We start from the raw sequence: 26,517 nt of genomic DNA, 5'->3' as shown, positions 1-26,517 counted from the left end.
TGGGGGTGGAAACATCATGCTTTGGGGCTGTTTTTCTGCAAAGGGACCGGGACGACTGATCCATGTAAAGGAAAGAATGAATGGGGCCATGTATCGTGAGATTTTGAGTGAACACCTCCTTCCATCAGCAAGGGCATTGAAGATGAAACGTGGCTGGGTCTTTCAGCATGACAATGATCCCAAACACACCACCCGGGCAATGAAGGAGTGGCTTCGTAAGAAGCATTTCAAGGTCCTGGAGTGGCCTAGCCAGTCTCCAGATCTCAACCCCATGGAAAACCTTTGGAGGGAGTTGAAAGTCCGTGTTGCCCAGCGACAGCCCCAAAACATCACTGCTCTAGAGGAGATCTGCATGGAGGAATGGGCCAAAATACCAGCAACAGTGTGTGAAAACCTTGTGAAGACTTACAGAAAACGTTTGACCTCTGTCATTGCCAACAAAGGATACATAACAAAGTATTGAGATGAACTTTTGATATTGACCAAATACTTATTTTCCACCATGATTTGCAAATAAATTCTTTAAAAATCAGACAATGTGATGTTCTGGATTTTTTTCTCAGTTTGTCTCTCATAGTTGAGGTATACCTATGATGAAAATTACAGGCCTCTCTCATCTTTTTAAGTGGGAGAACTTGCACAATTGGTGGCTGACTAAATACTTCTTTGCCCCACTGTAAGAGCAATGGCTGTAAACACCCTATGCTTTCTAACATAGATGTCATGGAAATATCATCAAGGTTCTGCTACAATTCCCTGCTGAATGGCAAGGAATTTGGTGGCAAATCTAGGATACCTCTTTGAGAGATGTGAAGAATTCCATAACAAGCAACTAAATGTTCAGAACAGTTTCCTCCAAGGCTGGGGTGCCCACGTTTAATCTTGTATTTACAATGGCAGAATAAGTCCCACTGAGCACAGCTGAATTTGATTTGGAGAAAATAAGCATAGGATTCTCTCTTGGTCTTCTTGACTAAATTTGCACATTGCACTAAGCCATGGTTTGTTAAATCATGATTTGAATAAACCATAATTAACTGGATTTGTACTATCTGCTAAGCCACACATCATGGGTTACAAACCACAGTAGCTAAATTCATAAATTGTACTAAGACAAAATTAAAAAGTCCATGGGTGAACCCACCACTGAACTATAGTCAGCTCAAGGATCCAGAAAGATGCGTAGCCTTACCAAGCATTTTAGGGTGTGAGATCAGGATATGCTCAGTCGCTAAGAATCTAGCGTACTAGGATAAAGTTACAAGTCACAGGTGTGAATTGAAAGTGTGATGCTGTGAATTTTGTTTTATCCTTGACTCAGTGGAGTTTTCCTGTATTTCTATCAGTGACATTCAGGGATTTTTAAGTGCATCCAGGAATTTGTACTTAGAGATTATGGTTACTTTTTACTTTCTTTGGATGTTTTTATGGAGCTTGCATAATTTGAATACTTTGGAAGTAGTTTTCAGTTTTCTAGCTCATTTTTAAAATTCTAATAGTGAGGAAAAACATTTATATCTTGCTTTTTCAATAGATGTCTGACAAAATGAAAGATGTTATTGTATATCCATCCCTTAACTCTCTTAGTGGCATATAATGTAGAAAGTTAGGGCCAGCTGACAACTGGGAACTGGTTGTTTATGAGATATTTATGTATTATGTGCAGGTAAGGGGAAAACTCAAGAATGAAGCAGGTTCATCCTGTATATAATTGAAATGTTTTTTGTTTTTTGTTTTTTTGGAAATTATAGACATATGGTATTTCTTAGTCTCTATTACATTAAAAGTACCCAAAGTACTGTCCAATTTTTAAATAGCTAAAATGATAAAAACGTCAATATAATGCAATCAGAATAATATACCTGGAAATATACCAAGCCTGAAAAGGCTTAACACCATTGAAAGAAACATACAGCAGCAATTTTCAATTAATTTTCTCCAGTAGACTTAGTCTCAGCCCTCAGGAAAAGATGTGGGAAAGTGTTTAATGTTAACAGAAAATGGTCCGGAAGAATACCTGGTGAATTTCCATTTTTTTTAAATAGTTCTACTAGATCCTGATTTATGCAGAATAGTTCAAACTGTATTGTGCTCTCATTCATGGGAAGGGTATCAATAGATACCATGAATATGTGGGTCTAGTTTCTGTTATTATATTGGCAAGGTTGTATTCTACGTTGGTGAGTATATACATTTGTATAACTGGATTCACACATAATATTAGGTCAAAATGTTGCTTCTTTTGTCTTTGGTTTAACTTGCAGAATGAACCCAGTCATGGGTTGTAAATCACAATTTCTGCCTAACCAAAGTATGACTTTAAAAACAATCTGTGGTTTAAATCATAGCTTGCTTGCTTGTTTATTTATGTACATGAATTTTAAAAACACCCAACTTTCAGCAACTCCGGGTACTTTACATCATTAAAAGTGAGAACAATAAAGTGAAAGAACAAAGAGGAGTGCATCCAGAAAAGAAACTGTCCCAAAGAAATGCAAATCTTTTAGGGGTTCACCACCGTACTACCCCTAGATCTGGGAGAATAACCAGGTTTTCATTGCCTTCTGGAACATATGGGATGGGATCCATATGGATCTCTTGAGGGATACCAGCCAAGACTTCAGGTGCCATGACAAAGAAGCCATATTTCCAAGCTCCCACTAGATGATGTTTAACTGAGCGGATCTGAAGTTCATCCATTCTGCTGGATCTTACTGGATGGGCAGAAATTAATGGAGATGGGCAATCCCTCAAGTAATCAGGTCCTGTGCCATCACGGGCTCCATAGGTGATAACCAGCACCTTGAATTGCACCCAATGCCAACTGATGACCAGTGCATGGAGCAGTGGTATCACATGGAGCAACACATTCTGGAGTAGCAGTAATTTCCAAGTGGTTTTCAAGGGCAGCCCCATGTAGAGCACATTGCAATAGTTCATTCTTGAGGTGACTAGGGTTTGAGTGACTATCAAAAGGGCCCTCCAATCCAGGAACTGGCACAGCTGGTACACTAGATGGAGATGTGCAAAGACTTCCTTGGCCACAGCTGCTACCTGTTCTTCAAGCAAGAGCTGTGAGTCCAAGCCAACCCCCATATGGTATGCCCATCTTGAATGGGGAAGTGCAACCCCATCCAAGAATAAAGATGGGAATTCCCCTGAACCAGGGGAACCACGTGGTCTTGTTGGGATTGAGCCTAGGTCTGTCTTTCCCATCCAGACTGGGATGGTCAACAGGGGCAAGACAGCAACAGCAGCAGCAGCAGCAGCAGCAGCACTTGCACAGCCTGGGGTTGAGATATATAAGTGAGTATCATCTGCATACTGATGATACCAGACCCTGAACTGATGGATAACCTCAACCAGTGGTTTCATATAGATCTTGAACAGGAGGGGGCACCTCCCCCCCATCGACAGTGATTGGAACTGACCACAGAGAAAGGAGAACCACCACAACACAGTGCTGCCCACTCCCAATCACTACAGACTGCCCAGAAGGATACTGTGGTTGATTGTATCAAAAACTGCTGAGAGATCGAAGAGCACAAAGATGGATGCATCCCAGCTCTGCTAAAGGTCACTGACAGCATAATCAATGCTAACTCAGTACTATAACCCAGCCTGAAGCCTGACTGAATTGGATCCAGATAATCTGTTTCCTCCAGGGTCCTCTGGAACTATTGCTCAACCACCTTCTCAACAACCTTCCTTAAAAAAAACACAAGTTCCTTTTGGAACCCAGCAGGATCCATAAGTCACCTGCAGTGGGCCAATCTAATAGGCCTTATCTCCCTGCATGTTGGGGTGACACCAGTGAGCCAAAAGGCAATTAGAGCGTGATCTAACTATAGCAATGAACTGAGGATAATGTCCTCAACTATCAGATTATATTACAACTATACTGAGAGAAAACCAGATCCAAAGTGTGACCTTCAATGACTTGGGACAGGTCCATGTTTGCCATAGAGGCCACAAACTCCTGAGCTGAGCTCTATATACAATATCATCTGTTGGCAAATTGAACTGCCCAAGCACTAACGATCTCAGGGTCTCCATAGCCAGCCTGGCATTGGAATCCAGCCGTTCAGGCAAGGATGATGCTGTCCAGCAAGGAGGACAGCAGCAGCCAGCTTCAACCAGAGTCTCCTATCTGGTTATCTGTGGCGCAGAGCCTGTGAGAACCTGCAATGACTTATAGATGACAACAGCCACTTCTCTCTACCCTGGGTCTTTGGCTCATGCCAAACCTGAAACTTGGGTAAGTAGATTTCCAAGTGAGAAACTTGTCCCTCTGGGCCTGATCAAGTCAGGTTATACATACCATGATTAGGTCATGGATGAGGGCAGATTTATTACAGAACAACCTGGCATTCAGCCTGAGTCCAGGGCCACCGAGGATCTGATAATACTGAAGATTGGATGCTGGGACCACTGGGTATAGCATCCCCAACATCCCCGAGAACGGCCTTCCATACCTACCCCAGCCTGTTTTTATATCAATGGTACACCCTGCCTTCTCTCTCCCTCCAGTTCTTCCCACCCCTAGCTCTCACCTCCCAGACAAGACGTCCATATTTCTCATTCATTAATTCACACACACCCCCAACAATCACATATACTCATACTACTCAACCACTTGGCCCTCACAGCAACACCAAACTCCACCAGACTATTCTTACTCTTGGCACTCAGCAGTTTGTGTGGTGTTAAACTGTTTTGACACTTTACTCTTCTCTCTGTTGGCTTACAGGACCTCCTTGTCCTTCCCATTCAGGTGGATAAAGATTAAAACCACAGGAAAATATAAACACCCCCCAAAGTCCAGAAGACAGTGTCCAGTGCCCAGAGTCCAGCACAGAGGGCAATCTGCTAGGAGTGACAGGAACTCCTAAGTAACTTGGGAAGGCTTCTGATGGATCAAGCATCCCTCAGCTCAGCCGTCCTTCTGCTATACGTTTAATGTAACGTATATCCTTTATATGTGCCCCAATTCTGTATAGAAGGCATGACCTCACAGTAACAAAGCTGGTGTTATATTTGTCAAGTCCACAAAGTCCAAACCCCAATTTAGAAGAATTCTCGTGAAACCAGGCTTGGTTCAGATAAATGCTCCTTTATTGGTTGGTACATGCAGCTTGAAGCAAAGCATTGCTAAAACTAAAGCCTCTACTTATTCCCCCCCCCGCTACATTGGCGCCAAAACCCTTTCTCACAGAATGGTGGCCTTGTGCATTCCTCCCATTGATAACACAGTTCTTCCCAGCCTTCAGACTACCACCAGTTTTGTCTGCATTCAGGTCTTGCTGTAAATTCCCATATCAGTGTGAGCGCCTCTCCATCTCATAGCAATAACCCAAACACAACTATAAACTACCATCCCCCCGATACAAATGGCAGAATCAAATCAAGCAAACACCCATTGACTGCTATAGCTTTTTAAATTGACATTTGATTGATGCAGGTTCTGACAATATTTCTTAGATAATAGCCTATCAAACTAGACTCAGATATTATGCTACAGTAAAATCAATGTAAAGGGAGAACTCAGGATTAAATTCAGGTTAGAGTGATGAATTTCATTTTGTTTTTCTTTTTATAGTTGCTTAATTCATGTATAAATTCACAGATGTATAAATTCTAACAATGAAATTTGCCTGAAAGCATTAACCAATATCATTAATCAATATAATCCTTCAATACCAATTAGATTGATTTTTTTTTAAATAAAAGGAGTTGGGTTTTAGTTGAAGCTTTCTTTTTCAAAGGTAATGGCAATCTTTTTCTATCTCATATTTTGCCAGTAACCTGCAGTTTACATTCCCAGATAGTGAATAATTTGTTTACGTTACATAAAGAAGGGAAATAGCTATCTTCAAACTAACATTCATACTGATACATTTATTTTAAATGCTTGGGCAATCCCATTAGCTAAAAGAAACCAGACTCAGTTTAAATTAGTATGTAATTTAAGTATTCACAATGACAATGACTGTAGCAACTTATAATTAAAGACATTCTACAAAAATTAGCTTTCCACAGAAATTGCTTGTCTCTTATTCTAACTAGTTACATAGGTCAGTCTTTAAATAACAATATTTTTGTAAGACCTTCCAGATAGCATTCCTTTCTTTTGATGGTGACAACCAGTGGAATACAAATATCATTGTTTTCTTTGCAGTATTGATAGTTTTGCAGAACATTGTTTTTACAAACCTTGGCCATATTTCCTTGTATTCTTTTGCACTGTGCTGTTGATCTTATTACCCAGGAGTGCAAACTCCTACTTCATGGTTCCATGATCAAGCATTCCTTTTTATTTATGAGGGAGCTTCAGACTATAAAGCAGTAAGGCTTATGGCTAACCTGCTTCAGCTTAGCTTTTTAATTGATGTAGCATAATCAGAGGCTATGGTGCTCTGAAAGAGTCTTGCATCACAGTTTCCAAAATTGCAGCCCATAGTAGGAGTTTTACTTCATTTCTAAAACACTTAGCATCTAAATTGGACCCTGGATGAAACAGTAGAGCAGGGTTTCTCAACCTTGGTAACTTTAAGATGTGTGGACTTCAACTCCCAGAATTCCCCAGCCAGCATGGCTGGCTGGGGGATTCTGGGAGTTGAAGTCCACACATCTTAAAGTTGCCAAGGTTGTGAAACACTGTAACAGAGGAATACCTGCCTCATACTTTGCATGATTAAGTGCAGCCCCTAGAGGCTCCCCACAACACTGTTGACACTGGAATTCTAACCTAAGATGGAAATTATTATGATCACAAGGAATGATCCCATCAATTTTATTTAAGTAATATAACTTTAAATTTAATTAAATGTAGCTTTTCTTCAGGACCTATATACTTTTTGGTCCTGACCCTGATGACTCTTTGGAGTGCAGCATCTGGAAAAAAGCTACATATCTCTGTGCTTAAAGCCATGGTTTACTTTACTATGGTTTCTTGAATACACTATGACAAAATTCATGCATCATGCTAAGCCTTATTCATGTATGATGCTAAGCCATAGTTTTTAGCTGTGATTAATAAATCGCAGTTTGCTGAATTCACTGAATTACTTACTATAGACCCTGGTTTTCAAACCATGCTGGCTAGCACATAACAAGCAACTGCATTTTGGCATAATATTTTGTGTGAACCCAGTCATAATCTTTAATGATATATTGTGGCTGAATTCATTCAACACAGTAAGCTTAGCCCAATATATGTATCTAGGCAATGTGAATACAGGCAGTCCTTGTTTTGCAAGTGACTCATTTAGTGACTGTTTGCAGTTACAATAATTATGAAAAAGTAACTTTATGACCAATCCTTGCATTTATGACCTTTGCAGATCTGTAAAATAAAGGAAAGCTGAAATAAGATCATATACACAGTCGCGATTTCACTTAGCAACCACTTCACTTAACGACCAAGTTGCCAGTCTCAGTTGTGGTTGCTAAATGAGGACTACTTATAGAACCAAATTGTAAAAGTAATCAGTCATGTGTGTGTATGATTACTAAAAGTAACCATGCACATATATGTACAAGTGGGTCACATGCTAAGACTATTCTATCTGGGCTGCAAAATTATCCAAATGACCACTGGATGGCACTAAAGAGAGTTTTCTTTATCTTACTGCTGCTACTGAGTGGTCATCTGGAGCCCAGATTGCAGCCCAGATAGGATAGCTCTATCTTATGCAGCCATTTGTTGGGGGGAAATTCTATAGGATTCGTTCCCACGGACTTGGCAGCTCTTGTCAGGATAGCACTGGAAATCTAGGCAGGACATAGGATTCATGTCTCTGTTTATAACTTTTCTATCCAGTCTACCTTTTTGCAAAGGAGGGTTTGCCCAAAATTCCAGATCACCTTCCTTTTGGATGAATATAGCTCTAAATATCACTTTCCTGGAAAACTCAGAAATACTTATTTTGTAATGCAACTCTCCAGCTACATGATTAGAGTGTGCCTGTACTTTTCTGTATGTTCATGTGGCGTCTGTACCCGGGAGGCAGTGGGAGACTCAACTTGCTCTGATTTTCCTGTGTGGAAAAGTATGGTATATATCTTTGTGTGTGCAAAGAAAAAATGGCCTCTTCTTCAAAATCCCTGCACTAAACAGGGTTTCCTTCCACCCTACACAAGGTCGAAAACTTTAAGATAAACCTGCCTTATCACAGTTTAAAATGATTGCTTCTTATGCAGCTTTGTCATAATTGTTCTGTCTCGCTTTTTTGAGAATGTTTGTTTATGTTTATTACTCCCTTCCCTTCAACCTTATTATTACTTTCCCAGGCAAAGTATATCCTGAGCATGATTTTTTCCAGTTTTGTTTTTCTGCTGAAATTCCATTGGGTATTTTCTTTTATGATTCCTCAGTGTCCTGAACCGAACCCCAGTGCATCTGGTCCATGAAATCCTATTAGTAGATGACTTCAGCGATGATCGTAAGTGAACTTGAAAACGGGAGGGAGGGAGGGAGGGAGGGAGGGAGGGAGGGAGGGAGAGTACTGTGTGACTGTGTGCATGTGTAGTGGCAGTGACCTTTTGGGATAGAGCTGTAAACTTGATCCTGAGGTGATGTTCCCATGTATTATTATATCCCATTTTCCTTGATTTCCTAATGGCCACATACTCCTTTCTGTTCTGCCACTGGGAGTTAAGTGTGCACTGTCAAAGTTCTTAACACTCACTTACTGATCTCTTGATTGTGTGAAAGCCTTTGAAAGATGAAAAGAAACAATCAAATAACATTGCTCTCTGTTTGTGTTTCCAAAGCGGATGATTGCCGTTTGCTGATCAAGCTACCCAAAGTGAAATGCTTACGCAACAGTAAAAGAGAAGGTAAGTGTGTGGGGGCCAAGCACATTGAAGGAGCACAAAGAAGGGGAAGAGACAAAATGAAAGCTTTATAGGGAAAGTAGAGTGCAATGAGTGAGAAATGCTTGGCCTATATACTCTTTTATAACTGACTTGCATACTTTTTATGCTCTTACTCTTGTACTTAAGGTGCAGCTTTGTATGGATGGAAAGCCTATCAATAAAGGAAGATGAGGCAGTTATTTGGAATGTATTTCATAGAGATCTTGTCATCCCTATGTATGCCTCTGTGGTTGTGTGTGTGTCTGTATGTGTAACTGTGTTCTCTAAATTATTTTCATACTTTGTAGAACAAAGTAGAGTAAATCTAATGCATTCCTTTTCAAAAGGAAACCCAGATTTATTCAGTCAGGTTTCCTTCAGTAAATGTACACAGGACTGCAGCATTCTATAATCCGTAAGTAACTAATGATACATTGGAAAACTGTCATTACGTTTTAGTTCCCTTGTTTACTCATCTGTATTTTACTCTCTTATTCTTTTTACTTGTCTTTATTTCTGTTTATTTATACTCTTTCTCTAAAATGTCTAATAAAAAAAGGGACTGCAGCATTAATGTGCTACTGAGTTCAAGATCCAGCTGAACTCTTAAAGGACTTCACTTAATCGTGACATATACACTTTTGCACAACATTAACCTCTTTGATAGGTAATTTCTTGCAATGAGTAAGGCCTTTGCAAGGGAAATGGACAGTTTTTTCTGAACTGAGATAAATGCACCATCAAGTCATTCCTGTTTCTGACATGTGCATAAAATAAGGTAGAAATCTAATTGAAATAATGCTCATTTGCATGATATAAATATGGTCAGTTCAAATGCTGCCCATGAAGTTGAAATAAAGGCAGAAGTTATGTTTTTCAAAAATCAGCCACTCAGATGAATGCGTGTTGTATCAAAATGGCCCCATAGCTGTAATAACTTTTAAAATGATTCATCACTGCTTAATAATTCACATTAATAAAATAACAATGATCATTCACAATGATCACTCACACATTAAATTGTACTTGTGCATTTAAGTTTGCTTTTCTAAAATCATCCTGGAAGTTTGTTGAAGGGCAGTGTATAATTTTTTCAAATAAGTAGATCGTAGTAAAGATGTGGGGGAAAGCATTGTGGAGAAACAGTACTTGGCAGCGGCAGAGCTATTTTGCCCCGTTGCATTTCCCTATTAAAATTCTTCCCAGCAACCTGTGGCTGAGATGGGAATGTTGAGAAGTCACGTGTGGTCTCTTGGCTTAGAACTACAGCTGTCAATTAAGGCTTTGCAGAAACCCTCTTCAGGCAGCATCTTCCACTGTAGAATTCAATGTGCAGAGAGTGGTGGGAAGCCCTTCCCCTTTCTGGATCAGACACATTGCTCTGTCCAGCTATACAATGTGATTGTTCCCAGCAGGTAGCCTTCCTGTATGCATATAAAGTTCCAGCTCACAGGAAGACTGAGTGCAAAGTTGCTTTTCCAGATTAAATATTACCAGGGTAATTTGGGAGGCACATGGCTTTTCCTCTTCTTCCTCTCCTCCTCCTCCCCCCTTTTGGTAACACCCAAAAAGGATTAGAGATAGAGAACAATTTACTTGTGGCACAGTTTCCTGCCAACTCAGAAGCAAATGGTGGTCAAAGTGGCCATTTGTGTTCTAGGTTTGCCTTATTCCACATAGGCTTAAAATGACAAAATTGACTGGCCCCAACTTGCAAAGCAACCTGCCATTTTGGAGGAGAAAGAATTTCACCACACATCTGGTTGCAAGTGAATTTGGCTCTTCTACATCCACTTGAACTTTGTAGTGGCCCAAACCTGAGTCATTAGCTAGAGCAGTTTTTCTCAGCATCAGCAGTTTTAAGATGTGTGAACTTCAACTCCCAGAATTCCAAACCAGCATGCTGGCTGGGGAATTCTGGGAGTTGAAGTCTACACATCTTAAAATTGCTGAAGTTGAGAAACACTGAGCTAGACACCAGTTGTATTCCATCTTTCCTTGATTAAAGGAATTGAGAAAAGGTACATGACTGAAATTTCTGGGAAACAGCCATAATAATATTTCAATTAAGAGCTTACATAGTGGGAATTTGAATTTTAAGAGCCTTCACCCCAAAAGTAGATGTCAAAGAACAAAAGCACAATTATTTGATTTTTAAAAAGTGAGTATTTTACGTGTCATATGTTCAAAGATAATGTGAATGGAGATGGATAGAAAGTATTCTGATCTAAAAGGAATATAGAATTGTGGAAAATCCCATTTGACTAGAATTTTGCCCAGCTGACCTGATTGATAAGGTAGTTATTAATATTTAGCAATTTGCATCTCTCCTTGTTCAGGAGGAAACAATCTCAAAGAGGGAAGGACCTCTGTGTATGGAGGCTCTTTGAGTAATTAACAATCCTGATTTTCTAAGCTTCTGAACCATATAGGAAGTCTGCCCAGAAACTCCTCAGTACAAATATTCACCTTTTACATACAAAGACAATGAGGACTCCTCATGTACAAAGGCCACACAGACTGCTAATAGCTTGTGAGGATCTTCAGATCTGGTTGCTACTCAGGAACCCTCTGTGAGTCACGTACTAATCACCACCACTAATTTGCAAAAACAAGAAAAGGGCATTGAAGAATAGAAATCATGACGTTAAAACTTACATTGAATTAAATAATCGATAAACTCTCAGTTGTATATTTGCATTGGTTATTTATAGTATTTTTATGGAGGCAATTTAAAGTCCTAAGTATCCAGTAAAAATAGCTTGTGCAAAAAAGAGGTAGAACTGTAGTAATTATGAAGCTTCATGATAGCAGAAAGAATTCCATTTTTGGTAATAGCACAGTGAGGCAATACCAGAAGTCGCTGTGTACCAGGAAAGAATTTGGAGCAGTACAAATCATTTTTTGGCTATATGTGACTGCTCATTTTGGTGGATCTGGAAGGAAAAGGTCTCCTCACTTCCCTTTCAAATATGAATCATTTGAGGAATACCACTAGAGAATTTCTGCTCAACCTAGTTGGGTGGTTGAGAGGGATTTAAAGGACAATCAGGTGCATTAAACATAGTACACCTGTTTGCCTCAGAAAGAAAGAAACACCACTTCTGTAAATTGGCACTTTTGCCTTCACATTTCAGTGATGCAATCTGGGGGTTCCCCCCAGGGAACTTAGGCACTTGAAATATGCAAGCAGTTGATTTACTTCAGCTGTACTGTGTAAAGAGAAGCTATATTATTATTGACATAACAAGCTTTCAGAGGTTACCTGTGTCATAGCTAGGGCCAGAGTACCCTCTTTCTCTTGGATGATAATCTGAATTATTATTCAGGTTAATCAATTCCTTTAATAAAATAATTCTGTTCTAATTTGATTTTTTTGTCACTGTCCTAAAGTTTGGTTGGATTATATATGAGAATGTATTATTTGACAATTTCAGTCTAATGTATGTATGCCATCTTGTATATTAGTGGAAAATAAAGCATGGCAGTTGAGGTATTATTGCCGGTGGGGTATACAAATCCTTCCCTCTCTCTCTTCTTTCCAACCCAGTAACACAGGGGGAGATGAAGCCAGAGATCTGAGTGTACCCAGTCATGGGAAGAATGCCGAAACATATTTATTTTTCATGCTACCTACTTGCCTTCTGGGCAGGAACAGAAACATCTGAATCACAAATCTTTCCTCTCCTTGTTGTGTCCTTATCTTTCTCCTCCCACTGATGTCCTTACAGGGAAACAACTGAGGAAAACAAATCAGAAAGGAAATAATTTGTATATACATGCTATTCTGGTTGTATGGACGCTGCATTGATACTCCTTCCCATATTTGAGGTATCAAAAAAAGACCAGAATCTCATGAAGGAGCCATCTCAGCATGGCCCCACGTTCCCCCAAAATCTGCAAACTATGCCAAGGGACTCCCACTTGGATACCTTGCATGCATTCCTGGGCTCTCATAATTCCCTAGTGCAAGGGCATCTCCGGGCGGGGGGGGGGGGGCTGTTTGTCAAAATCTGCAAGATGGAGGGATCAGTATCATAATAAATGTCTTTTGTATGTATGGACATCACTACCGCAATGGTTAAGTAAAGTTTAGGGCTGCAATGAATTTTACATCTCTAAAGTAACATGTATATTAAGCCAAAGAAGGCACTTACCTCAGTATCCATTCTCTGCTTTTTGTGGAATTCTGTTGGAAAGCAGAATTGGACAGTTGGTGGAATGAAAAAGGACATTTTCCCTATATTCTACTGTAATTGTCTTTTCCACCCCTCTTACCATTTCAGAAATTACAAGGATGAAGTAGCTGTTTCCAATGTTTGACGGTCCATCTGTAGCTGGGGGATGGGATTGTTTTTTGCTCCATTATTTCCTGTTTTATTAACTTACTACTAAAAATAGTTGCCAAGCAAGCATCCCTTGACACAATGACATTTACAGTGATTTTTTTAAAACAATATGTAATTTGTGTTATTAGTTAAGTGAAACTTACTTGATACTGTAATGTTGTTTTTAATTGGCAAATTAATCAGTAACATGCTCAAGAATTTTAAACTTTAATTTGTAAACTTTCTCAGTTTTCATAGAATATTTCTTATTTTGCCTACCTGAAATTTCTTTTAGTGCTTCTGGAAATTCATTTTTGTAGGTTAGTAGACTATAAAATCAATTATTTAGCAATAACCAAATTCTGCCAATCTAGGCCACTTCACATCAAGCAATGGAGTGTTTTTAAAAACTAATCTGATGTTGTCCCATAAAGACCATTTGATGAACCACTCACAGTATCATCTGATAACCCTCAAGTCATACAGCTGCCTCCAGATCAGCCTTCCTCAACCTGATACCATCCAAATGTATTGAATTAAATTCTGATTATCCTCAGAATGTTTCTGGATCATTTTAGCTATGAGGTCCATTACCTCAAGGAAACCAAAAATTGTTCTGTGTCATTTGTAGTCTTTAATTTCCATGACTTTTCTTAACTCTTCTTATATTGTTCACATCCTTTCTTTTTCTTCCCAGATTTTCTCTATCAATGGATTCCAACACACATGAGTAAACCTCAGGCTTACTTTACTCAGGCATAAGGAGAGAATTGGGTGGATTGTTCTTCTCCCCAGTCCATTCAATAAAGCTGTGATGACATTTGTGTTGCAACTCCTCAATTTTTTCCCTTCCTGCCAGTTCTATTTTTGTTCCTTATTCTTGGGACAGTTAAGAATTTTCAAAATTTGTTGTGCTGGTGCCTTCAAGCGTATTTCATTGTTTGAGGCACTACAAGTTGCTCTTGCTGCATGGGCACCTGTGGGAGGAGATCAAAATCTGCAAAGTGGTAGTTATAACATTACAATGCAAGCCCTGTCCATTTTGTACAACCACACAACATCAATATGTGTACAAAATAGGAGTAGATATTGCATTTTGCTATCTTTCAAATGTTGACTCCGCCCCCCAGATGCTGTAGAACTGCTGTTTGTTATTTTGTGTTACGTAGCTTTCCATCACTGTAGAGTGCCCTTGGCTGTCCATACTTTCTTATTGGAAAAGGCCAAATAGAAGAATTCCTTCATGATATCTCCCTTTGGAATATTATGAAATGAGAAGCCAGAGAAGCTGCGGATCATTGGAGAGATATAATGGAAATTAGAACTTTTACATGCATATATTGGCAATTTCAGTGCTAAATAAGAGCAAGAATATTCTACCATGATGCAGTCTAAACCCCTACTTTCTACTTTGAAAAAAATATCTAAATAATCTTACCAAATTGAATGAAGGAGAATTGGTAGAAGAGAATGCATACACATTTTTCTGTGTGGTATTCTCACCATAATCCCCCGTATAGCACAGCATGGAAGAGCAGGGCAAAAGGCATCCAGTTTACAAGATCATAGTTCTGGTTTGTAGAATATAGAATGAGAGTTACATCTGTTTTCCCCATTTCTTTCAGCATGTCATATTCCAGAAACAATCCATATGAATAGTGTGCTCTAAATGTTGAGATCTGCTCCAGTTACTGTACCATTTCTGAGCAAGTGGGATGTTGAGCTCTGGGACGGAGGGGTGGGTGGATGGATAGATAATATTATGCTGAGTTAGCAGGTAGCTAAGCCAAAGAAACTGGCAAGCAAATGATTGCTCTATAAGATGCTTGAGGGAAGACTCACAAGTGGAGATTTACAATCTAAAACTGTTGTATGAATAGGTTCTGATTTTCATGGAGCTGATAAGACTTAGGCTAACACATTTCATAAGACCATGGCTTCTTTAACTCTTGTTTACTGTATAAACCACAATTGGTTAAGTTTATGCAACATGCTAAGCCAAAACTAAATCAACCATGTTTTAGCACTATGTGCAAGTTCAGTATACAACTTCACTTAGTTGGTGACTACAACCTGGATGCCTTCTGGATGTGTTGGGACTACAGTTTCCTGAATTCCACGCCAGCATGGGAATTTTAGTTCCAACACATGTTGAGGGCCAAAGCTGAGAAAGAGTTCTCTGAAATGAATGAAATATAAAGTGATTCTTCTATTAAGGTGTCTTTCTTATAGCTGGAAAATGAGTCCAGACAAAACAAATTCCCAGGTCTTTTTTAAAGCTGTTTGTTAGAAACAAACCAAAGGAGATCAGCTCATGATGTCTCTATGGGATTTAAAAAAAAGTACATTTAATTAAATTGTATTTTAACAACTAAGATGTATATTACTAGAATAGGCTCAAGGGCCTATTATTAGAAACCTCTGTCCTCCATTTCCTCCCCAAACCATAGTCTAAATTAATATATTTTAACCTTGGTTTGCAGGACAAATAAAGTGTTTGCTAAGTGTATCAAAGATCTAGCTGTTTATGACTGTATGCACTATAAGAGAAGGAGAAATGGAGATTGCTTGTTTGCTCTTTGGGTCATATTCTAATTTAGTTATGCTGTTGTAGAGTAAAAGTGTGCCGAGACATTTATTTCTAGCCCATTGTCTTATTTGCCCCCCTCTGCTAGTACCAGATACATAAATTAATCCACAGGAAACAATGCAATATGATCTCTCACCCTTTCTTTCAAACTCAGAGGAACTAATCTCCAGTCTCAAGCACACTTAGTAGGCAGTGCACTAGCATTCCTTAACCTAACACTCTCCCAGAAGTCTAGGACTGCATTCCTAATACAATTAGAGAATGTCACAACTGACAATGTGACTAGACTTAGTTCCAAATAAAATGCTTAGGATTGCAAGCAAGCACTTCGGGGCCTTTCCATCTTCTGATATTCTTCAGAGTGGAGTTGCCATTCATGTGGGCTAGATGGTCAGGTGCATTTAGATTAGAGTTTTGAGTTCTTGGCAGAAGGTTCTGGGCTATTGGGGACTGATTCTGGCTGAGATCTTGTGTTAAAGCTTGACTCATCAGGCTTAGTAGACTCACCTGATTTCCCCTGATGAGTCCATAACATTTTCTCCATGTTACTACAAAATGGCAGGCTGTATTGAAATTGAGATCAATCATAGAGCAAGTCAGGGAGCCAGTCTGTGCAGTGAATTACCCTGAATATGGATCTTTTGTCCAGATAATGCTTGTATTATGTGAAGCCACCCAAAGAGATATTACTTAAATTGGATGAAATGTAGGAGTTACAAAAAAATAATTCAGGACATGGTGGGAAAGGAATAGTTACTTCCATTTCCCAAGAGCTATTAGCCATATGTTTGCCTTGTGAAGTAGTACAGACAAGAAGCACAACCAGGAGTACTAGTTCTATCTTTCTTGTAAGGTTACATTAACAGAATCTTGCAAGACTGGAAGTATTTCTCCCTTCCTTTCCTTTTACTCTTCAGAAAACTAGGGAGGGTCCTCCCCTTCTTCTGTGGGCTGAGATACCTTCTACATGCCAGTTGTCCAGTCTATAGCTCTCCCTCCTGTCTGCCAAGGTCATTCCCACATACCATTACACATAAGAGAGACAACATTAATCAAGACTGCATTTTGGAATGGAATGGAATGGAATGCATGGTCACTCCAATTAAAACTGGACCTCCTCAAACCAAGAATGTATGGTTGCATAATACAATTGAATTCATGTCAAATTTAGGCCTGTTATCCTTTACATCTCTCAATGGCTGAATTCATACAAGTGAAATTCTAGATTCAGGTTAACAAAACTCAATTCTTAAGTTATAAAACATGCCACAACATCCATATTATGGCTTATTGTGATGGCTTCTTAGTTGGGTCCACACAGCAAAACACTAAACAGTCATTGTCTTAGCATGTAGCGTAAACCAACTAAGAAGTGTATTCTAGGTTTAATTTTGTTAAGAAAACACTTAAGAGAGTTGAGAGTGAGTCAATTTATATGGAGAGCTCCAGGGTATAAAATGAAAGTTTTGCTTTGTAAAGCATGTTGTTTCCTGTACCATTTTTTTTTAATTAAACAAACCACCTAAGAAGGACCATGAAAGCGACTTCCTTGGAAACTTTTCAGCCACTGAAAGACTACAATTGCATGATGAGACTATTAAGGCCCAGTAAAGCTTTGGGTATTCGAAGTAGCAAACTGAAAACAATGTGAATATGTAAACAAAATAGGTGGTCTGTGAGCCTAGGATGTTTTATTAGGATTGTCTGGGGATTCAAGATACCTGCTTTTTATCAATTCCATTCATTTTTGAAACATGTATGAAGTTCTTGGTGCTCTCTGAGCTTGGTTGTTTGCTTGTAGATGTTTCATTATCAAACTAGGTAACATCATCAGTGCAAATGAGTGTGGGGTTTGCTGCCTGTTTATTAGAGTATTGTTTAATGCCTGATCAAGGAACCACCAAGGAGGACCCCCCACCCAAAAAAAAAACTAGCAGGGCAAGCTACTGTGTATAAACAGGCAGCAAACCCCACACTCATATTTACAGTATAATCTTACCTAGTTGGATAACGAAACCTCTGCAAGCAAACAACCAAGCTCAGAGAGAACCAAGAACAGCATAGTTCAACCCTGAGCTACATATATTCTCTTCTATTGAAACAAGTATTGCAAAATCAAGTGAGTTAATTAAAATTGCCATTCAGTATAAAATGGACATGTCTTTCTTATTATAGTGGCATGGTAACATCCAATACACTTCAGAATAAAAAAAGTAGCCTTTTACCTTAACCCCATTGATTATAATTTATCCTCCTCAATTTGTTACTCATATAATATTACAATTTCTGCCTCATCCCCAACCACTGACTTATTAATTAATATGTATGTCTTGTTGCCCTGTTCTTCCAATGACTGCCATGCTACAGTTGTTGCAAAAGAGAAATTCAGCTCTCCATTAATGAAGAACAGAAAATGCATCGTAAAAGGATTCCTGTAATTGAGGCGAGCAATTGCAGGCTGGGAATTGTATTTGTCATTTGTTTCTGCAATACAAATAGTATTTGTTGTTTGTTTTTGAACAATTTGCCTTTGCAGAATCATTTACAAGAAGCTGTAGTTAGGGAAGTGATCCCTTCCCCATCAAGAAGTATTTATGTATTTATTTATTTATTCTTAGGTGTTTTCTTAAGAAAGTCTGGAATTCTTTTAAACTGTATTTTAGGCAACCCAGCATTTTCCTGTTTGTATTACCATCTTGTCTTCCCTTTGCAGAGGCAATTAAAAGAATTATATAAATGCAGAATGTTCTAACGATCATAAATTGTTGCCTGAGACAAACGTTTTGTTTGCACCACTGACCTTGCAATGCAGAAAAGAGACTGTGCTGAGGCATTTTAAAAGATGATGTGCTTCTTTTTAAGCCCATGAAGGTGGGATAACATGTGCTGATTAGGCTAAAAATGAGATGAGGAATGTGTGTGTGCCTGTTTAGCAACTTAGAAATTTGCATCAGCCAGACCTATGTTTGAGTCCATGTCCACTGTTACAGGTTTGATCCGTTCCCGCATTCGAGGAGCAGATGTGGCCCAGGCAGGGGTTCTTACTTTCCTAGACAGTCACTGTGAGGTGAACAAGGACTGGCTGCTCCCTCTTTTGCAGAGGATCAAAGAGGTAAGTGTTCTGTGAGCCACTCAGTAGGACTGTCTCTAATCAGAGATAATAGCATGTGTCAAGTGGCTCGTGAGAGCCTTTTAGGGGAGTCATTGGCAAGAGACCATGGAAAGATGGCCCTTCAAGCTTAAGTATTTCACCAGAAATAATATCACTATTATAAATGTAATGCCACTTCAGACTAGCTCAGTAATGTTCTCTAGCTGGCAGTGGTCCTCTGGCTTTTGGCAGAGAAAGAACTTCCTCATCACTTGCTATCTTACCTGTTTATATGGAAATAGCAGAGATCTTCTTTCTCAACACATATTTCTCTAATGAGCTATCATGTCTCCCTTGAAGAATGCTGGCCACTGGACTAAAGATAAAATCAGGTCTCAAATAAGCCTTTTGTCTGAATTTAAACAAGGTTATCATTCAACTTCAGATGCAAAAGAGATCAAATAGCTAGTAAACCCCAAAACTTTTGTGTTCAGGTATGGAGTGGGGAACATTTTTTATTATTATTCTCAACACATCTTGAAATGTGTGCTTTCTCAAAGGATGAGATATTTACAATCATAAATATCAGCTCATTCTCTTCATCTTAGTGTCCAGAAAACTTTTCATTGTTGTATTTCTGAACTCACAGCCATAGACACAGATTCTCAAAAATGCTTCAAAAGGACACCTGAACAAGCTGATCCTGACTCCAGAAACACAAGTGGTACTGACATATTAGGGCCAGAAGCGGAAGATAGTTTTGCCAAGTGAGCAAAGGACTGTCCCTTGGGAATGCAAATTAAGTTAACAGAGCCCAAGGGCTCTTGTCAGACCTGCTGAACGTTACAAGGGGAATAGGCGGACATAGCTCCAGCCAAGTTTTTAATTAGGCCTATGTTCAGTTCCCAGTGCTGAGTGATTTAAGGGAGTGATGATTCTTTGAATAGGGACTGAATTTAATTTCATGCAAATTAAGTTTTAATAAATTGATTTAATGGGAATTAAATCCTGCTGACAAAGGCATTTTTTTTCAGTAAAAATATATTAAACCAATGATATTGCCCTTCTGAGTGGGATGCTTTTGTGCCTGTCACCCTTTCTGTATAGGGAAGTGCTCTCTGATACTTGTTTCCAACAAGGTTTCATCCACGAACCATCAAAATAATCTCAGTAATATTCCCCTTGTACCATTCAGCAAGTCTGTCAGGAACTCTTGGGCTCTTCTAATTTAATCTGCATCCCCAAGAGACAGTCCCTCCTTTGCTCACTCTACCCTTAGTCAGCTTTCTAATCTACTCCCATCTTACTAGGGTTCAGCTTAAGCCTGTCTTTCCTCATCCAGAGCATAATGACCTCCAGGCACCAGGTCAGGACCTCCACCGCATCTCCTGAGTATCAACCACATTTTGGTGCTACCTCATTCTGTGCTGATGGATTACTTTTTGCAGCAACTTCATGTAAATGCTAAACAGAAGGGGGAAACAGATAAGCCCTGCAGTACCCCCCAACAGAAGACCTGAGGATATAGCCTCTCTCCTGTCTAGGACCCTGAGGTCTCTCTAGTCTAGGTCTATTCACTCAAGAGGGAAGAGAAGCACTGCAAAATAGTGCCTCCCACCACCTTGAGGCCTTGCAGCAGCCTCGAAAGGAAACCACAGCTGATGATATTGAAGGAGGCCAAGAAATATAATAGGACCAGGGAAGATGAACTTTCCATCCTAGTCCCACCAGTGATGATCAACAAGAGCAACCAATGTGGTTTCCTTCCCGTACCCAGGTCTGAATCCCACCCGAAAGGATACAGATAATCTGTTTCATCCAGGGTTTCCTGGAACTGCAGTCCTATCATCTTCTCAACAACCTTCCACGTGAAGGAAAGATTGGAAGCTAGTAAATAATTGTGATAGCTTCTTGAGGAGAGGATATATCATTGCTTTTTCCAAGGCAGTGATAAAGAGCCTATTGTTCAAGGATGAATTTCTCTTCCTTCTATCACCTTTCACTAGCCAGATAGGGCAAGGGATATAGTTCATGCGTGGCAAAGCTGTTAGCATGAAGGATCCTGTCCATTTCCTCAGGATCTCCAGACTCGGACCAATCCCAGATAACCTCACAAGATGAGGCTTCTGTTATCTCAGCTGGACTTGCCCAACTGGTGTCTAGCTCCAAACAAATGTGAGAAATGTTACCAAATTCTTTGCAGTGGCCCAGCAGCCTCTCTTCCAGCTTGGCTTTTCCCAACAGAGTCTGGGGGAACATTAAACAATGCTACTGGGCAGCTATCTACAGATGCAATACAAGCAGAGAAGTAAGCACACTTCACTGTAGTAGTATGATCTTTACATACTGGAGGGGAAGTGGCTTCATGGTGTGAACAGTGAATAGTGTGGCTCTATTTTAGAACAACAGAACAGTTTAATTTCCTTCCTCCTCCGTTTTCCCTTTCTCTCACCTACATCACTCCTCTTTTTCTTAATCTCTCTGTCTAATGATGGTGCCTTTCCTGTATGAGATATTTGATGAGTTGCAGCTAGCAGGATGGCATTTCTAGCACTGGGGAATGTAGTTCATCATAGCTGATGTTATAGATGAATGTGAATGCAATGCAGCAATGCCATCGAAATTTCATTACATGGCTGCAACAGTAACATGATCTGAATGAAGCAGAAAACCAAAATGTCACTTCTATTAACTTCCCATATTTGTAATTTCTCTCTTTCTCTCTTTATTTTTCTTTCTCTCTCTCTCTTTTAAAAAAGAAACAATATAAATTAAAGTTTGAAGTAGAGTGATTCCTTGTGCTTATAGCAGCATCAGTGAGAAATCTGCTTCCAGAGTGAATGGCTCTCAAATGATGGACTCAGGTTTGTGGGATACTGAATCTCAAAGCTTGGGGCAGGCAATCTCCAGGATGCCTTCAGGGGCAACAAGGCCATCAGAATGAGAGACAGGAACTGAAGCAAGGCATTTTACAAAACAGCCAGCTTAATGTATTTTTTATGAAAGTAAACAGTGGAGTTACAGTACATACCTTGGTTGTGTCAGAATGGCAAAACAGCAGTACAATTACTTTACTAAGTCATAATACTATGGTTAATTAATATTCTTTTTCTGCATTTGTTATGTTTCATGTTAATTTTGTAAGTTGCCTTGAAAGCTCTGCTGAAGGCTGGTTTATACATGTTTCAAAGAAAAGAAAGAAAGGAAAAAGAATAACAATTATTGGGATATCAGAGAAAGCATATTAGTCCTTGGTATCAACAGAATCACCAAAATTCCTCCTGATCTAGCAATTTGCAAACAGGGTAGCAAAGTTGGAAAAGAGCATTTGGCTCAACATTTCTTTTGCTGGTATGCATTCTTGCTTCTCTTGATTTAAATGAGTCTTAAATGTCCCTTATGGCCTTAGAGAGGTGGAGGAGAGTCTGCAGCATTGTTAATGCAACATTGAAAGCCGAGGAAGGGAAAGGAAGAAGGGTGTGCTGTAGTTTGTTGCCAACCCAAAGGCAGCAGGTATTTACTGCAAATGAGAGCTAATCTGTATGCCTCTTTTCCCCTATTCCTCCTTGTGATAGAATGGCCAATCTAATTGGCTGTGGTCTTCAAAAACGCCTGCCAACCAGCCATGCAAGCACATTGAAAATATGCCGTGTGTTGTGTGTGTAAGCAGATTATTTAGACCCATCTGAATTTGACTTCAGGCCTGAATATAGCATTGGAAAAGCCTTGGTCCCCTTGACTGATTATCTTTATGGGGAGAGAACAAGAGGAATGTGTCCTTATTAGGGCTTGTTAGTAACATTAGACCCTGCTGACTGCTGATTAGGGCTGTTGTTCCCTTCCTGCCTGAAGGGCTGATACCAAAGAGCAGCCCTAGAGTTCTGCTTGACTGTATAACAGGTTGTAGGGCTTCCGCAAAATTTCCCCTGTTATTTAACATCTATATGATGATACTGATTTGGGATGTAGTGTTATTAACACAACAATTCCATCTGAATTAGAAGACACTGTCTAGATGTTGAACAGGATGGGCTGGAAGAAGGCCAATAAATTGAGGGACTGATAAACTGAAGCATTGGATAGTGTCATAGTGAATAGGTGATTTGGGGATTCTGGAATTGAGAAGGTGATTTGTTCTGGATAAGACTATATTAACTCCAAAGGAATAAATATATAGTCTGAGAAACCCATTTGATTCAATGCAGTCACTAAAGGTGTAGGTTGCTTCGATGGTAAGAGATGCTTATGTTCGTCTTTGACTGGTGGGATCAGCTTAGCTTCACTAATCTATTCCATAATAATCTTACAGTGATATTGCTTTACGCATTCTATATGAGACTGTCCTTGAAGACACTCCAGAAACTGCACTGGTTGCTTGCAGTCTATCAGATCTCATTAAATAAATTATTACTTATTATAAAGCTATACATCATGTAGAATTCAAATACTGAAAACTAGCAGCTTCTCTGGTACTGGTTGAACATTGTTTTCTGATCTACCATGAGGACTTGCTTGAGATCCCACCAATAGGAGCAGCCTGTGGTGTGGAGAAAAATAGGGAATTCCTGATAGTAGCGTCTTAGCTGCAGAATCCTTGTTTCTGGTAAACCAGCATGTTGTAATTTGTCCCTGTAATTTAATTGTTTTTAAAATGATCTGAAATGGTTTTGGTGATTATCTCTGTGTTATATTTTCTTTCTAGCTTTTGGTTTGTTCGGTGTTTTTAGTTCTACTGTATTTTTATGGAATTGTACTCTAATGCAGGCACTTACAAAAGGTATGATATTTATTTTACAGTTTAAAATTAGAGAGTGACAAATAATCATACAATAGTTAAAAGCCTGAAAACTCAAGGCAGCCTTTACCTCTTAAGAAAAATAGACCAGATAAGGAGACGGTTTCACTTCTTGTGAGAACTAGGTTCTGCCACTAAAAAATTGATGTATATTCCTTCCTCTAATTAAAGTGCTCATGCTCAGGGTTTCAATTAGCAATTTGTGCCCTCGTTATTGGCAAATGTTCCCTAAACGGGTACCCTCCAGATGCGTTGGATTATTTGATATTCTGGAAATTGTTCAAAGCATCTTGAAGGCACCAAGTTGAAGAAAGCTATTATAAGCTATGATGAAGCTTAAGGAGGTATTTTCTTCTTCCAAATGACATTCAGTGTCCTAGCTAGTAAACAGCCTGAGTTTCCATAGGCCTTGGGATCTAGTAGAAGCTACAATGATGGCATGTACCTCATCCCGCAAATCGTATTAATTATATAACCTGTATCTGTCACGTCATTATGCAAATTATGTGCAGTATGTAATCCAAGTCATTTTTAAGATGATGTTATGATGTGCATGACATCATGCTCTCCTCCCTCTTTCCCCATATGGACCCCTATGCCCATAGGATTAATTTGGGAAGGTTTTCTACTCTTTCTTTTTTTAAAAAAATGTTTGGGAGACTTCTAAACCTGCTGATAACTTTTCTTGTGTTCTTTCCTTTTTGAACTGCAGTACTGATGGCCCTCAGCTGAGTTTGCTTTTTGAGAGAGTGATCGATGCTTCTGACAATGATGATATCAAAGTCATTGCAAAATTACTCTTGTCCATCTCTGTTTTCAACTGTGTGTGTTCTATAGTGTTGTAACACACATGGGGTCATGTGTGTTAGATGCACATTTGTTCCTGCTAACACATTTTCTAAGCTTAAGTTTTTCAAACCACTGAAACTCTCAGATTGACAAAACAAAAGGATTGTCATGTATGTTAAACAGATTTTGAATAGATGGGGTAGTCTATTTCCCATCACTATTTATTATCTTATTTCCAGACAAAATGCCACCCATCTTGCGTACCTGTGCCCAGTCTTCACAGAAATTTTTTGAATGTTAATTCTGCCACCTTCAGGCTAGTGTTGAAAGGGCAACTAATTTTATTTCACATGCTTTTTGACTACCTCCCCCAGCCCTAAAAAAAAAATATTAAAAAATAGTGGTGTTCTCTTAAATGGCTTCTCATAGGATTGGTTGATTTTGGTGTAATAGACTTATATTTTTCAAAGGCATCATGACATCAAAATGCACTGAATCAGCAAATGACCCCCCCCATCCCCATATTTCCATTCCTGTTATTCATTCAGCAAAACAACTTTTTAGTCTGATTTCTAAGTTGTGGCAAGAGTCCAAGAAGAAAAGTATATGACAGCAAGGGACACTGTAATAGAATAATTAACACAGAGCATTATACCTGAAAGATAAGTTAAGGAAATCTATATACCAAAGATTCATGTGTCAGCGATCACATTCTAAAGAGTAGTGGGTGGAGTTGGGACAAAAAAATGAATTTTAATTTTATGTCATTTGCAGGCTGTCTTGGCAGGTTAAAGTCTAACATATGTCTCTTCTTAGTCCCTACTTGAAGTGATTATTGGGACCAGGGTACTCCATGGATAAGTCACACAGCAGATATTAGGCTTCAGGGTAGACGTTTACAGTGGGAGCTGATAGGCTTTGGTAAAGACTTGCTTTAATGTATGGTATAGTTAATGCCTAAACGGAGAAAGAGCCATGGCACAAAGTACATTAGAAAGTGGAAGGAATTTTACTTCTTTTTGAGTGAGAACTTCACAAAAAGAATTGTAAGTATTGTCGAAGGCTTTCACGGCCGGAATACGATGGCTGGTGTGAGTCTTCCGGGCTGTGTGGCCGTGTTCTGGAAGTTTTGTTTCCTAACGTTTCGCCAGCATCTGTGACCGGCATCTTCAGAGGGCAGGAGCACAGACAGGAGCAGTTCTCTCTGGGCCCTGGATTATGTGACCCTGTTGTAGGTATTACATCATCCTGGGCCCAGAGAGAACTGCTCCTGTCTGTGCTCCTGCCCTCTGAAGATGCCGGTCACAGATGCTGGCAAAATGTTAGGAAACAAAACTTCCAGAACACGGCCACACAGCCTGGAAGACCCACACCAGAATTGTAAGTACTTTAATAAAGTAAATAATAATAATATAATAATAATAATTAATAAATAATGAAATAATGCAGTGAGCAAGCTTTAATATCCCATCCCAGTTTATAAATTCTAAGCCTTAAGTTTCCCACATCAATACAGGCAGAGTCTTACCTACTTTAGAGTGCAAGTGGTGGGGGAAGAGGTTGAGGGGAGTGTTACATTCTGTCTGGGGTCACCTCTTCTTGTTTCTGGGTTGGTGTTTTTCATGTGTGAACCCATGGCTTGTATGTGCCTAATGGAGTTTACTGCAAGAGCACCCCCCACTATATGCGCATGCAGAGATAACTGAAAAGCATCTTCAGGATGTTACAATGGGGGATCGTGCCAAAGTTTTTTTCACCTTTTGAACTCTTGGCTTCAGCCAGGTTGATGCCTCCAAGGTTTCTGCCTGAATTTGCCATCTGTGTTTCATGCCCTAATTAGGGCTTCACAGATTAATAGCCTGTTATCAGCAACCTGCAGAGGAGTTGTGAGTAATCCACAAGGATGGTTTGCCTCCAGCCTTCACTCTCCTGGAAAGCTGACGTGCATGGCTGGCTGGCTGGCTGGCTCTTCTGTAAAGATCACCATATCATCTGAAGTCAGGTTAGCCCTGACCCCATTGGCCTTTGGGAAAGACCTGGCTATTTTCCCAGGCATAGGGGTTGT

General features: G+C 39.5%; 1 protein-coding gene across 1 annotated transcript in view; it reads left to right on the top strand.

Moving 5' to 3' along the window:
* The window catches only part of GALNT14 (polypeptide N-acetylgalactosaminyltransferase 14), a 281,280-nt gene that overhangs the window by 209,367 nt on the left and 45,396 nt on the right, over window positions 1-26,517 (top strand). The window contains exons 4-6 of the mRNA XM_088145870.1: window positions 8,377-8,444; window positions 8,776-8,841; window positions 18,768-18,889. Coding sequence (XP_088001996.1) covers window positions 8,377-8,444; window positions 8,776-8,841; window positions 18,768-18,889 — 256 coding nt within the window. The remainder of the gene's footprint in view (window positions 1-8,376; window positions 8,445-8,775; window positions 8,842-18,767; window positions 18,890-26,517) is intronic.

The sequence above is a fragment of the Python bivittatus genome, unplaced genomic scaffold, assembly GCF_059951505.1.
Source record: "Python bivittatus isolate LINGU-HERP-01145 unplaced genomic scaffold, Pbiv_v1 ctg000020_np1212, whole genome shotgun sequence".
NCBI classification, from domain to species: domain Eukaryota; kingdom Metazoa; phylum Chordata; class Lepidosauria; order Squamata; family Pythonidae; genus Python; species Python bivittatus.
Note: the sequence above shows the minus strand (reverse complement) of the source record. Positions and strands in the feature narration are given on the sequence as shown.